This window comes from Lepisosteus platostomus, chromosome 13 (assembly GCF_059453375.1).
Source record: "Lepisosteus platostomus isolate fLepPlt1 chromosome 13, fLepPlt1.hap1, whole genome shotgun sequence".
Taxonomy (NCBI): domain Eukaryota; kingdom Metazoa; phylum Chordata; class Actinopteri; order Semionotiformes; family Lepisosteidae; genus Lepisosteus; species Lepisosteus platostomus.
In genome coordinates, this window is record NC_142623.1 from 26,837,255 (window position 1) to 26,853,080 (window position 15,826).

Genomic DNA, 15,826 nt, shown 5'->3' on the forward strand with positions numbered 1-15,826 from the left:
CACATCACTCAGATGGTGGATTGGTAGACTTCAGTAGGACACCTTCCTATATGTAAAGCTCTAAAGGAAGAAAAGAGATACATAATATCTTGCAATTATTAAACACACGTGGTATATTTTCATTAATGTTTAAAGTATTGTTTAAAGATAAACACAATGGATCTCCCAGAGTTATCTATGCAAATGCACAACAAAGGCAGCACACTGCTTAAGATGGATGGTACCCAGGGGAGATTAGGACCACAATCAATTATAATAAGTCAAATAAAAATGAAAATAAATCAATCACACCTTTAACAGTTTTAGATAATGAAAAAATGTCAAACGAGAACTTCTGACAGTTTTATTGTGGAAAAACAAATGAAAAAACATACCAAATTAATTGGATCTGTAATATGGTCTTGAACTAATTTTCTACAGTCAACAGATTTCCTTCAAAAATTAAAAAAAAAAATTCTTTGCATATTAAAAAATCTTTACAGCACTGCACTAAAACAATGATAAGCTCAGCTGCCTAGATTTTGTCTAGGGTATGAGACAAAGGTGATGCTCAAAAGGAAACCAGATCACCTCAGATAAAATTCTATACAAATTGAAAACCATACCATGTAAGAATAAGAGCCAATGTGAATATACATTTCTGAGGACACTAAATACAAACCTCAGTATACAGGCTAAAAAAGGGGCAAGAATTGACCATAATTTCATCATCCGCTTTAACAGATTGATCTTTTGGGATTGATTTTTTAACAGAATACAGAAAAAGGATACTGCAATTAATCCATTGCAAACCTAATGTTTGAAGAATTTTCACTAAGTAGGCAATGTTACAACAAGATGATTATTCTTCAGAAAGACCCCTTTAGAAGGCAAAAAAAAACAAACTTCCACTTTTCATGAGAAAATGTTCATCAGGTAACAAGACTTAAGTGACAATCTATAAAACCCAAAGTAAATAAAACCTATAATAATTATCAGAAAAGGCCTGCTTGACACAAGGAGACTCCCACTGAAATAATTAACTATCTGATGAAATGATAAACATCTAAAAAAGACACTGCAAGTGAATCCACTTGAAGACAAAATGGCACAGTTTGCTGCTGATGTCTTCCAGTTGGAGTCTCACTCTTCTACAAAACCTTGTATCTTCCCTTGCTGGTTGGCTGGTAGGAGTTTTGCTAAAAACAAAAAGTAAAAAGTTTAAACATTAAGTAAAAAAAAATCAATACAATGTCAAGAACATTATAGAAAGGGAGTGCTTCTAAAAATCATGAACCAGTTTGTTTAAAGAATTTAGACAAGCATTTTCTAAAGAACAGTCTCAAGCTGCATTTTTAAAGCTTTCCATTCAGTGTTCAAATACATTGAGCTTCAACAGAAACCTATTACAACAGCAACAAATTCATCCAAAAAATCATATTTTTCATAGCAGGTGCAATAACATATTAGTGAACAGACATATTAAGTAAATTCATTTAGTTCATTAACATTTGAAAATCACAGCCTAGCATGTATGGCCACTATTGTAAGCATTACAAACTATACATCTGTTACTCATGTTATGCAACAGAGCTTGCAGATGCCATCTTGTGGAAATGCCTGATCTTTGAGTTATAAATCCCCAAACGTCATCCAGGCTCCTCCCGCAAATGTTCAATAGGGCTGATGTCTGGTGAGTGGGGCCCTGATGGTATGACTATCACATTCTCACAAGACCATTGTTACATAAGCAACATGAGGATGTGCACTGTCCTGTTGAAATGTTGCCTTATCAGGACAAGCCCGGAGCAAAGGTACCAAACGAGGTCTCAAGACATGATCAATGAAGCACCATGCAAAGTTCTACAGCAACTTGACAGTCCTGTCCAAGGCCATCACACTTTGACTTACTCATCATCAACTGCTCTGTTGTTTACAGTTCTTAGCTTTTACCCAACAGCGCTTATCAGCATGATCTTCACATATCAACTCCATATATATGTGCAATATGCAAAACAAGTGACATTTCTAATGTATATAGTTATGTGAAGGAAAGCAATGATCTTGTTACTGATTTCCTGGCCAGGTTAGAATGCATGACCTGAAAAATGTGGGTATTGTCATCTACATTCCTAGAACATTTTTGGCAACCTTTCTTGCACAGAAGTGGAAAATGAGTATTGCACACATGTATAACTAAAGTACAACTGTTCACTGTCACTATTCAGTGGTGTTCTAGCATAACATAAATCAATTTACAAAAAATCAAAGAATGAACAAAGAAAAAAAGTACTTACTAGTCTGATGAGCTCTTCCTTAATAAGTCTGGTGATTTCAGCTTTTGCTTTCTGTACTGCCAACTCATTTGCACCTAATAAAGAAAAGAAAAACAAATATAAAGATGGATTCTGCCCATTTAAATTCTATTTATTTGAAACGGTGTATATATGCCAATGAATAAAAAGCATCACTAAAAACACCATTTAGATTATCTTTAGACACACATTCCTACCCTTAAAGTTAGAGATGTGATTTTACTGCTAATTCTTTTCTTACCAAGAATTAAGTTGAATCTCAAACCAACCTTTATGATTGACTTACTCTCAATGGCCAAGTAGATTTTGCGTTCTCCCTCTTTGGGTTCCTTGCCTGGAGGGAAGTAGGTTCCTCTGATGGTGATGGCAGCTTCAGAGTACTCACTGATCCTCTGGAGAGCCTCCTTGGAGGTAACCTTCCACCTGGCAGTCTACAGAGACACCAGAAAACACATTGAAACCCTCCATCCTACTGCCCTTCCAGCCTAACCATGGAAATGATGATCACGGCAGCCTGATCTCAATTCAAAGGAATTCTCCTGTCACAACGGACCAAAGCAGAAGTGACTCACCAAACGTGGTGTCAGCTTTGTCCTTTGGCGATATACACTTGGAAAACACAACTTACACTACACATGATTAAAATGACAACATGAACGTATTGGCTAGCTAAGGCTTAGCTAAAGCACTTCAGTGGAATCAACAACTGGAGAACAGAAAGGTAGCAATAAATACTTGCCTGTGGGAAGTCATTTATCTCCAGCTCCTCTTCATATCTCTTGATTGTTTCAGACTGCGCAGTATCTTGCTTCTCCTCCTCTTGTTTCTCCACTGGAATGTAGTTGAGCTTGGCATTGATCTTCTCAGCCAGCTGCTCTGCTATGGTCTTCGCAGAGACAGATGGAGCCACCATAGTGCCTCCTCTCAGAATTGCGTTGGTGGCTTGCTGCATCACATCCTGTCATTAAATGTTTACAGATCAGATACTTTCTTCACTTTTTATTTCACTAGTCTGACTAGTCTTGTCTACACTACTCCATCTGATGGTGAATACTCTTAATATGCACGAATAGGTTGTCTATGACTTATATTATTCCATTTACAGTCATGAATCTAAATCACCAGGTGCTGCCAAGCAAAAAGCATCAAATATTAGCTACAATGATATAGAAAACTTTTTCAAAAATGCACGAGACAAAAAAACAAATTTCACCAGTCTCATATTACCCAACACCCAAAAAACATTAAAACCCAACTACATGAAAAAAACAACTAACTTGTGCTTCTGCTCCAAGGTTCTTCTGTGCATTGATCTTGAGAGCCAGACGCTTAGCAATCTCCAGTTTCTCAATGTTACCAGCAGAGGGCACTGCAGGACTGGCCAGTCCTCCTGGAGCATTGGCACCACCTGAAGACCCTCCTCCTCCGCCCCCACCCCCTCCACCAGGCGCCGACAGGTCCTTCACCCGCTTCTTGGAATTGAACATGCTCTCGATCTGTTCATCAATCTGTAAGGAAAACAATCGAACACACTGGGTCTTTTCTCACTTCCAAGACAGTAATAGGTTACACTTTTTAATGCAGAAGTTAAAAGACCTCAGCCTTGGATGTTAAAAGGGGACTCTTAAGATTATTTGAGGAATTCGATAAGTTTTTAACAATTTTAAGAAAGGTAACAAGTCAAACAATTGTATTGATGGTAACATTTTTTGAAATATTACACAGGACTAAGATCTGCAATGTGGTATGCCTCAGCCAATGCTGTAACTTTTAGAAACCCTTTCATAGACAGCAGCATGATTTACTCACATCCAGAGCAGTGTCCTCGTCATCAGAGTCCTGCAGGCCCAGAGCAGCTTTCTGCAGCTTTTTCCTCTCGTTGGCCAGCGCATGCTCAGTCTCGTCAAACTTGAAACCCTTCCCAGAGAACCCGCTGCTCTTTTTGATGCTTTTGCCCTCCTGGAAAATTGAAGTGCAAAACAGATTGACTTTTAAAAAAAAAGGATCAATTTGAGGTATTAATCTTTTATTATTTTTTTTGGAACTGTTTAACAGGTCTGTTCTTGATCAATCTGTAAACCTAGAGAATCTGACGTAATGCCACTTTTTGTGGGGCACTAACCTGCACAAATCTGCACTGTATTCCATTATTAAACAAAGAGCAGAAGTTCAGTTGCGAACAATATGAAGTGGTTAGTTTGTGCTTGTTTATGATACTCATAACCTGCTAAAGTTGAAAAATTGTCATTCTTACAGCTTTTTGTTGTTCTTTGAAGCTGGCCCACAGCTGTTCCAGTTCTGGTGGTACAGTAGTTCCTGAGAGCTCAAGAGCCTTTATAATATCGCCTGCATATCGAACCTGGTCCTCAGTGATAAAAGTGTAGGCAAATCCCTGGAATAAAACAAAAGCAACTCAATAAGTAAACATTTGCAAACGACAAATTGAAGGGAGTAAATCTGAAGATGCACAATAGTTCTTTAAACCTCTTTAACTTATAGAGAATTTCTGCTGAAAAAGAAAGAGGTCATTCACTTATGAATGTACAACAAACTTCAAAGAGCACTTTAACTGATTACTGATGTGTTACAATGCATCCCCAAGACCAAAAAATCCACACTTACTTTATTCCCAGCTCTCCCAGTTCTTCCAGCTCTGTGTACATAATCCTCATAGTGGTTGGGGCAGTTATAATTGACCACCAAAATCAGATGCTTGACATCGAGTCCTCTGGCAGCTACTGATGTTGCTACAAGCAGCCTGCATGCCCCATTCTTGAAATCATTAATAATGCTGTCTCTGTCATACTGGTCAATGCCTAGACAAGAAAGGTCATAATTAGTACTCCTGTACATAGGTAACTATTTACAACTTCAGTAACAGTCACACATTTTTATACCAAGTATATCACTATGGTTCTTACAAGCTCTCAAAAACTATTTTGAGCCAAATGTATATGATGGAAATGGTTTAGTTCTATAAACAATGTGAAATTTCTAAAGCAGTACTATATTCGTGGAGACTGTAGAATATATTAATACTGATCCTGTTAAAGATTAGAGAAAGTTGATAAAATGCCTGAAACGTTATTAATATGTAATAGAGTGCCTTCATTAACAGATAAAAGCTGCTGACTTCTGCTTTTAATCCATTACCTCCATGGAGGGACATGCAGGGGTAGGAGGCCTTCATGAGATCTTTCAACAGCCCATCTGCATGTTCTTGTTTGTCCACGAAAATTATGACTGAGCCCTTTTCCTGGTAATGTCCCAGAATTTCAAGAAGCTTCAGAAACTTGTTCTCTTCTTCTATAACAATCTGAACACAGACGGATGAATTAGTTTGTGAAAAATTAAAACATTCAAAGAAATAGGCGGAGAAGGAATCAGATCAAATTAAGGCACACTGTGACTACAGTACCATGAGTGGCCATTAATTTCCTCGAAGCACACTATTTCTTCAGACACCGGCTTTATGAGTCCTTTCAGGGTAGCAGTCACCAGGAAAATAAAATGGATTCTAAACCCATGTAAGCCATTTGAGCAAATCTTTAAGGCAACAAACAATGCTAAAACCCTTTCTGCTACCCTGCCATTAATGGAAGCAAACCAACTTCCTTTTCACAGTAAAAGCACTCAGATTAACTGTCCAGCTCTGGCTGTCTGCAACCAAATTCCATTAAGAACACATGGGCTTACCACATGTTGCTCAACATCAGAGCACACAACGCTCCTGCCTCCCACTTGTACTTCAACAGGCTTTGACAGGATCCTGCGGGCCAAGGCCTCCATCGCTCTGGGGAAGGTGGCAGAGAACATGACAGTCTGGCGGTCAGGCCTGATGTTGTCCACTATACGCATCACCTAGAAGAGCCATTAAATAGCAGCCAGATAATATTATGCAGACAAGAAAAGAAGCAATCCAGCAAGGTAACAAAAATGTACTCCATAAATATCAGAAGGTAGGTAATGAACTAGAGGAAGCAACGTACACAAGAGACTTCATAGCTTAGGTGGACTCCAAGTCTACAATTCTGGTTACCACACTATAAAATTATTCCTGCTCTATAAAGAGTTTAAAAAAGGGCAACTGGAATAATACCAGGTTGAAAGGGATTGCGAAAGACAGGCTAAAGGCAGCTCATTGGTATCGAACAGAGCAGATTACAGGGAAACCTGATGCAGCTATTCAAAATTCCTAGAAGGTATGGATCATATGCATCATATGAATGAAAAGGGAAACACTTCCTCCAACAGGATCTACACACCTCCTTGTTTTAAGGAAATGTAGACACTGACCTGACTTGCATTTGTAAGCGTCTTATATTCTTAAAGCATAACATTGTTTACGGTCTTGACAAGAAGCAACCCATGTGACAATAGTAAGCTTGTTCTTAATTACAAGGTAATTGCTGATTGTGAAGAAATTACCAAAAGCCATTTTGAAATTCTCAAGGGAACAGAGCAGTGTTGATGCCCTATGGTTATAACGTTCAACTTATCTAATTCAATCTTTAATGTGCTTAAGAGAACTGAAAAAATATTGAATAGTTCAACCATGTCTTTTACCAGTGCTTGTTCAAATTGTTTACAGTGCAGAGAAATCAAACAATAGGAAAATGAAGTAACTTACCTGTGGCTCAAAACCCATATCAAACATTCTGTCTGCTTCATCAACAACAACGTACGTTACTCTCCGGAGGTTTGTGACTCTACCTATAGAAATCCAAAATGAAGAAATGGATGAAGATAATCAATCACTTCAAATCCAACTCTATAAAACATCCGAACATGAACAGTACACTTCTACGTGGTAAATCTATACAAAGCAATTACAGCCTCAGGATATGTATAATTTTTACACAACTGGAACTTTAGTGCCCAAATTGATTTTCTTTTCTTGCGTACCAGCTCAGGGGCACGAAGAACCTGTAAAAGTCAGAAAACAGCCACATCATACAATAAAGACTGAGACGGAGCCACATCAGGCATAATCTGACAGCATTCACCTACAAAAGAACATATTAGAGATTACCCCGCATGTGTGGAAGAAAAGACTCTCTTTACTAACAGCTACACATAAAGCAAGGGGACACTGGATTTTCAGTCTTTTTAGCTAATGTTATTTACACGGCTCTTTAACCTTCCTTAACCCCTGGGCCTGTGAGCTCTGGGAAATTCCCAGCTTCATCCACAACCAGAAAAAAAATCAGGGCTAGACTCAGAGCTCAGTGAAAGAAAAAACGTTACAGGAAAACTTACAACAAGTTAATCTGTAATTTACTGGAGTACTTTGTGTGTGGCTATACAGGTTATTAAAAATGTGAAAAAAAATAATTCCTGTGCAAATATTCCAATTACAATATTATGAAGCAATACGAGAAAAATACTAAATTAAAGATAACTTACTTTTCCAGGCAAAGCCATGAACATGAGGCAATGCAGCTGTCTCTCCACCTACCTTTTGCTGGTTTAGTCTTGAGGAACACTTCAAATATCTTGAGGACATGTTTCCCAAGGCAGTCAAATAATGTCAACAGTTTAGTAAGAAGTATTGTACTTAACTCACTCTCACCAATATATATATTCACATACAGTAACAATGCATGCACAGCATAAGATATATTTTTTCATAAAGCTGCAGTATCTATCAATTGAAATCATTTTCAAAGAAAACTGGTTTTATTGTTTGTCATGTATAAGCCTAATTGCTTAAGGCACAGTAGCTTCATAAGCAAAACAGATTTGTTGTCATCTTGGTTATTCCCAGGTAAACCCTGCTATTCCATCATGTTACAGCAAATATTACAGACTACACTTTGACTGCAGTTAATTATCCACCAGTAGTTTTGCTCTATCTCTATCATCCTTAGCTAGCAAAAGTAATTCTTGTTGGTCCTTGGTAAGACTAGCCAAGACCCCTTTCATCTCTGCTATTAGCAAAGTGATCAGTTTTTACAAAGGGGATACTGCATCATTCAATAAGTATAGTGTTTAAACGTCATGCGCAGATCACAGAACCTACTGAAAAAATGACATTTATGATAGCAATTACATAGATACTGCAGCTACAGTAAAAAGAACAGAGTCATGGCATTGTTGCATCACAGTGTATACATAAAGGTATAGAGGGGACATTACTCACCACTGTTGGCACCTAACATGTCAATCATTCTTCCTGGGGTGCAGACAATGATTTCTGCTCCTCTCTTAAGCTCAGCAATCTGTCATCAGAAGAAACAGAGGAAATCAGAAAAAGTCATGATCACAGACTCACATACACAAATACTCCTGCAATATTAGAACGCGCTTTCTTGTTTCTTGCAGCAATATAAGCCCATTTATTTAATTCAATAAAGAAATAATTCTCCAGCATCCATTGCTGTTCAGAATTATCAACTATACACACAGCGAACATATGAGAGGAAATGTGATAACTATTATAATAATATTGCATGCTCAGCATTTAATCTAGACATCAGACTAATACACTGTTGAAATTCTATAACCTAGATAAAATGTACATTACTTTAAATGACTAATACTGAGAATGAATTATGTTTAATTTATTATTTTGGTAGAAAAACAATTTCAAGATTTTTATACCTTAATACAGAGGAAACAATTTTTCTTTAATTTTCTTAAAGATAATTAAGATTACTCTTTTAACAGGCTAAACAATGTTTATACACAGGGTATTCAAATTAAAGCAAGTACTGGTTTTGAAGTTAAATGATTTAAGGTAAAATCTTTTACCTGCTCACTTATTCCAGTTCCTCCATACACACAGACTACCCTTAGACCCAGAGGCTTGGAAAACTTCTTGCACTCCTTTGTGATCTGAAGGGCCAGTTCTCTGGTAGGAGTCATAATAACGGCTGGGAAATGAATGACAGACAACACCCGAAAGATTTACGATTAAGAACAGGCATTATTAAAATAATAACCTTCACAGTTTCAACAGAATTGGCAAGATATTAGCGTCTATCATCTGTGTGATGTTAATTTCACTACTTATTCATAAACAGACATTGGGAAATCCTCTATTGTTTCCAACATTACATGTCTTCATAAAACGTCTGAGATTACAGTATTCAAGACAGAGCTAGAGGTCCCGGCTAGTATTGGAAATGAATGCACATCCTCACCTATTGGACCTTCCGCTTCTTCCAGGGGTCTCTGATCCAGGATGTGCCGGTACATCGGCAACAGAAAGGCGATGGTCTTACCGCTGCCGGTCTTGGCGATGCCAATCAGATCCCGCCCAGACATGATGGCAGGAATGGCCTGGGTCTGAATCGGTGTAGGCTTTTCATAGTTATGCCTCGAGAAAGGAAGGAGAACACAGTTACATGCACATTCCACAGAAACGAGACATGGCCAGTGGCAGTTTATTCCATATCCTAGTATGTTTTATTTGTTGAAAGCCTGGAAAAAACAATTAAGGAGGACAGTGATGTGATACTATCATTACTGTGATCCCCAGGAATCTTTTTAAATGCCCCCCTTCCCCGAAATAAGCCATTCAATATTCAGAAGAACTTTTGCTGCTGAATAACATTTTCTTCTCGAGGGTGGCGTTTGAAACATTCCAAATACTTACGCAGGTCAGATAACTTACTTCTTTAGTGCACTTAAAATCTTCATTGAAATGCCACACTGCACCCAAGTCTTGATGGGTTTAGGACAGCCTTTCCCCTTCACAATGATTCCTTCCAGTTCCAGCCTATACACATTCACCTCTGGAAAAAAGATCACAAATATCAAATTGAGAATAATATATACATATACTTTTTCATTAAGGTATGTTCTCATCTCTATCTCTTACTTTAAGACGGATATCCATGATTTACCTTCTTGTGACATTTTAGCCAGTTCTGGTACCTCCACATAGAAGTTTTTGCGGTAGGGCTCATACTCAATCTTCTGATGGTCCACTGGCTCCAGGAGCTTCCGCTGCTTGGTCTGATAGCCAGTCAGTGCTGTCTGAAGATCCACCTCTTCCTCCTCTGATGAATACTGAGAATTAAAATGTTATATAAATGTTATTATTCTAGAATTTCCATGCAATACAAAGCAGAACGCTGAGAAAAATGCGTGTAAGACAACAGTAATGTGTCACACGGTTCTGTTTAAGTTTCTCTACACTTAAACCTAGTCGCACCCAGATCATCATGAAAATCCATTTATCCATGCGAAGCGGTGGCACTGTGGCTAAGGATCTGCGCCTGTGGCCGGAAGGTTGCCAGTTCAAATCTCATGGCCTGCAGAGGAGTCCTACTCCATTGGGCCCCTGAGCAAGGCCCTTAACCCCAGCTGCTCCAAGGGCGTTGTACAATGGCTGACCCTGCGCTCTGACCCCATGCTTCTCTCCCTGTCAGTGTGTCTCATGGAGAGCAAGCTGGACTATGCGAAAAGACAAATTCCTAATGCAGGAAACTGTATAGGGCTAATCTTATTAACTGTTTCTTTGTGGGAGAGCCAAAGCAACAGGCACAAGGCATGGTACACCCTGTGCGCTGTAGGGCGCACTCAGACATGCACACACCAACACCTACGGTCTATTTTTCCAGAAGCCAATTAACCTGCCAGTATGTTTTCGGACTGTGGGAGGAAACCCAGGTGAACACAGGGAGAAACATACAAACTCCAGGCAGATAGCAGCCCAGGTTAGGAATTGAACGCAGGGCTCCACCAATGCGAGGCAGCAATGCTAACCATTGCACCACTGTACTGCCCTCATAATGAAAATGATTCATTTAATTTTCTCATGCCTTAAACATTCCTCAGGCATGGGTAATTTAATCATCAGGACAAGTACTGTATAATGAAAAGAAAATCCTCATTAAACAAGAACAAAATATTCAGACCTTCGTGGTCATCACTCACAGCACCTTACCTCCATAGCATCCTGGTCATTCTCCATTAATTCCCCTTTCTTTTTGTTGGCATCAGAAGAGGCTTTCTTTGTTGTGACTACAGTAACAACTTTGGTTACAGTCGTTCCTCCTTTCTGTTGAAATGAAGGGAAAAACAAGTTGGTATAAAGGAAGGAAAACACAACTGCCATTGACTACAACACTGAAGGCTGTCCGCCAAACACAGGGATGAGGAATGTTCAAAGAGTCGTACAGACAACTCAGAGGATTTAAATTCACATTACATTAGTCATCTAGAGCATCGCTGGGAGCTTCTGAAGTAGAAAGAAAGAGAGGAACAGAGAAAGAGAGGTACCCAGCTGGCTGAGAGCTAGACAAACTTTAACACGCAGGCCCAGTCCGGTCCCTACCTTGTCATTTCCTCCTTTGACACTGCCCATGTTGAACTTCTTCACTTCTTCCTTCACCTCCTCCATGTAGGCATCCAGAGGATCCTGCTCCTCATCAACCTCCTCCATGGCCTCTTCCTCAGGCTCAGCAGCTGCTGCAGCCTCCTCATCATCATCTGCAAGAGGAATGCAAATCAGATTGGGCTGGAGCTAGCAACAGAGTTAGGGGTTAGGTTTAAGGCTAGAATTAAGTTTAGGGTTAAGGGTGAATTACAATTGCTGTAAATAGCCTGCGGCATGTCATTTTAAAACCTGAGACTCCATCTGCAAATTACTCACCGTCATCATCCTCCAGACTCCACTTCTTTCCTTGTTTCATCTCCTCCAGCTCCTTCTTCAGTTCTCCAATGTTTTCCATCGCTTTCTTCCTCTGCTCTTCCCTCCACTTTTCCACTCTTTCCTTCCTTTTCCTCATTTCTTCTTCCAGTTTGTTCTGGTCAAAGTCTTGCTGTGGAGAGAGAAAAGAAGTGTCAGGCATTTGATTCCAAACAAAGCTGTACATCACAAAATAGGCACAGTGCTTTTACAAGATTAAAAGAGAAATAAGACTTAAACAGCTAACACCTAACTTACGTCTTCTACCTTTTCTTCCTCTTTTTCTTCTTTTATTTTCTTTTTCTCCACAGACGGCTCTGTGCTATCAGACTTCTCCTTACTCTTTGACCTGCAAGAAAAACAGTCTTTCAACGCTGGGCTTGGTACTGAAGCTAGAAATAACTGGAAAACGTCATATTTTCTTAACGTGTGCTTAGTGTGCAGTACCTTTACTGCATTCTTTCCGATATTTATGGTTTTGAATGAAACTTTATTTAAAAAGACCTATGCCATTTTTCATAATAGGCGCTGGTTTGAAAAAGAACAATCTGATCCTCGAGTCCTACCCTTCGTCAGTCTTCCTGCTCTTGCTGGGGCTTGAGGAACGTGACCTCCGGCCCCGGGTCCTGCTACAAGACCTCCTCCTGTCTCGGCTGCGGGATCGCCGCCTTTCCCGACTCCTGGAGCGCCTGCAACACACAGAGAAGGAGAGCGCGACTGTCAGAGAGCCTCGCTGCCCCCCGAAAGAGGGGGGGACACGTCAGAGCCGCCCAACACGATACTTTTCTCTCTACTGACTGGAACTGTCTTGTCATTCACTAACATCATTTTAGGACAAGCTTCTTACAGCTCACTAACTCGCACTCCAAATTCAAAAGAAAGGTGAAAGAAGGACTGAAAGAATCATAATTTAACAGTATCATAAGAGGACCGTCTTAAGAATATTGTGTCACCGACTACATAGAATAACAAACCTAAGCCTTTGAGAGCTCGGAAATGTTTCGGCATTTCAGACAGGGAGACTGTGGCTTGAAGGCCCTGCTTGTCCCAGTGCAGTCACCCACCTCGGACGCTTCCTGTCCCGGGATCGGGAGCGGCGCCGATCACGGCTGCGGGAGCGCTCACGCCTGCGTTCCCGGTCTCGGCTGCGGGAGCGAGCCCTTTCCTCTCGCTTCGACCTCTTCTCCGGAGACCGGCTCCTGGAGCGGCTGCCGGACCGCCCCCTTGAAGCCGAGTGCTTGCGGTAGTGCCTGGGAAAGACGTTTCACACGCATTGACTGATCCGCTTCATCACATCCCCCTCGGTTCCCCTCATAACTATCTCCAGGTGGCAGTATTATATCTAAGGAACAAGTAATAGGTTTATTCCATGCTGAAAAAAAGAAGAAAGAGAACACAATGGTTCGGCCGTGGAGCCTCCTTCACCCGAAGAAGGCTCCACGGCCGAACCGTTGTGTTCTCTTTCTTCTTTTTTTCAGCATGGAATAAACCTATTACTTGTTCCTTTGCAGCCTACGCATGCTGAAGCAGGTACCCACCTGAAGTATTATATCTATATATTTATATATATATAATATAATATATATAAAATCCATCATTCTCTTTCCTAAGCACTTCTTCCAAATCAGGGTTGCAGGGGAGCCAAAGGGTATCCCAGCAAGCAACAGGCACAAGACGGGATACACCCTGAATTGGACGCCAGTCCATCACAAGGCACACAATCAGACAAGGGTTGAATCTTCCAGAAGCCCCTATCTACCAGTTATGTTTGTGGACTATTGGAGGAAACCCACACAAATACAGGGAGAGCACTTAAACTCCACACAGATAGCATCCCAAGTCCAGAATTGAACCCAGGGTCACAGCACTGTGAGGCAGTAATGCTGACCACTGCACCATCAAGCCAGCCAGTATTATTATTAAACCTTTATACAACCAAACACCCAGCTGAGAATTTCTCATTCTCAATGATGGCCTTGCCAAGAGGAGGCGTAAATCATTGCAGCATAGCAAGCAATAAGGAAATATCATATGAATTTTCAATTTAAAAAAAAAGAACTTAATTTCTTACATTGTTCCAGGATCATGAATGAATTTGATATAATCAACACCTTTTCATGATTTTGAACACCTAAATCAAGTACCCCGCATACTCTACGCTGATCAAAGCTAATAAAATAAAATATCTTGACCCTTTCAGGTACAACTTCTCCTTAAGAACAGGAATGTTCCCACCAAGAAGTGTGATTGCTCCCACCAAGAGTGACAATATATGTTGTAGTTTGGTGACCAAAGCTGAAACCAAAATAAATCTAACTAATGCACTGTATACCCAGAGGCATTAAAAAGAAAACAAATGTTACGGTTTCTAATAAAAATAATTCTACAATCTTAATAGCCATAACGTAATTTTTAATGCATTCACAGTGTCTAGCTGAAGAAAGTGGCAAGTCACCATTTATCTCATATTCCTTCCACTACAATAACTTCAAGTTTCCACAGATACGTGCACGTATGCACAATGAAGTAAAATTCCAACACAATTTATTTTTCTGTCTTTGGGTTGATTTAATATAAATTCCCATTCCCTGTAAAGCGCTTTGAGTGGAGTGTCCAGAAAAGAGCTAAATAAGTGCAAGCAATTAAATTAAATTAAATGCTCAGCGGTTAAATTCAGATCTAGCTGAATGTCTACTTACAAAAGAACATGACATGACAACAAAGCTCATCTACCTTTGGACTACGAAAACAATACAATATAAAGGAGAACCGTGATTTTGACTTTAGAATGTTGTGCTGGGGCTTCATTCTAATTGTATCGTTCGGTTTGAAGTTCAAGCAATAACCTCATAAATATTGTACGTATTCATTAGCACAACTCTAATCCGATTAGCAAATTCTCAGCTACCACATTCTCTAGCAGCCTGAAACGTTACCTCAGATATCTACAATATAACGTTTTAGAATATATAAAATGAGTTGATTTAATAACGCCGCGAACACTTTGATGGAGGGAAAGCAGGTTTAATTTTGAAGCGCTACATATTTTCTTCCCATGTGCGGCCTAAGGCGATCTTTATAAAAAGGCGTACGAATCTGCAGTGACTAAACTTTTAGATGTAAAAATATTCAGACGGTAATAATTAAGACGAACAATGCACACATACCTCGACTCTCTACCCATCTTCTCGTTGTTTTTCTAAGGAAATCAGTAGGTATTGTTCAATTTTGAACTCACTCTTCTTCAGCGCTTTCGTGGTAAATCCCAAACTTCTCTGCGAACCAATAAATGCCCAACATTCAAGATCGTACATCCGTAATCTTCTCTCTTCCTCCATCCAAACAGCACCCCCCAGCGGCTGGAAGAACCAAATTCATATTGATACCTCCGAAAGAAGACGATCAAAATCCAATTTCTACTGTTGAACATTTGCCTGCTTTAACTGTACTGTATATTGTATAAAGCTGCACACCGTGATATTTCCTGACCTTAGGAACAGTAAAAACGCGAAACGTCGACAAGATTGTGTTAAGGGGATGTGTGCTGAGAGCTGGGAATGCATAGCGTTGAATTACTGTCTCACAAGAATCAAAATCTGCACTCACCTTTATTATAAAAGAAATAACGTATCAAATGAAATATGCCATCGAAATTCACTAAATATTCACACCCAGATCACCTATATTCAAACCATTCATGTCCCCTTTATTGTCCACATGAGATACTTAAGGAAATCAAGTTCCAGTGAAAAGAAAACTACAATACGTGACTTAAAACCGAAAAAGTATTTCCCAAATTAAAATGAACAGCTTTTTCTTTGGGAAAACGGAAAGCCGTGTAAAGAAATGTGCTCACCCAATGATTCAAGCTGTCCCTCCAAACAATATATTT

The 15,826-nt window shown here is 39.6% G+C and overlaps 1 protein-coding gene across 2 annotated transcripts; it reads right to left on the reverse strand.

Moving 5' to 3' along the window:
• Positions 1–329: 329 nt before the first annotated feature.
• Positions 330–15,260, reverse strand: ddx46 (DEAD (Asp-Glu-Ala-Asp) box polypeptide 46). 2 transcript variants are annotated; one of them, XM_088603877.1, is made up of 23 exons: positions 15,102–15,260; positions 12,999–13,184; positions 12,501–12,623; positions 12,202–12,283; positions 11,899–12,067; positions 11,581–11,735; positions 11,191–11,304; positions 10,145–10,310; positions 9,913–10,033; positions 9,440–9,615; positions 9,048–9,169; positions 8,437–8,515; positions 6,925–7,007; positions 5,991–6,155; positions 5,448–5,610; positions 4,917–5,110; positions 4,549–4,686; positions 4,104–4,253; positions 3,572–3,802; positions 3,034–3,252; positions 2,581–2,725; positions 2,277–2,350; positions 330–1,178 (listed from the first exon to the last, which is right to left on the reverse strand). In XM_088603877.1, exons 1-23 carry the CDS (start codon positions 15,116–15,118, stop codon positions 1,131–1,133), a joined length of 3,120 nt encoding a protein of 1,039 aa, XP_088460003.1. In that variant the 5' UTR covers positions 15,119–15,260; the 3' UTR covers positions 330–1,130. The 2 variants fall into 2 exon arrangements, with proteins under 2 accessions (XP_088460003.1, XP_088460002.1); XM_088603876.1 differs by having other exon boundaries at positions 12,193–12,283.
• Between the last annotated feature and the right edge of the window lie 566 nt (positions 15,261–15,826).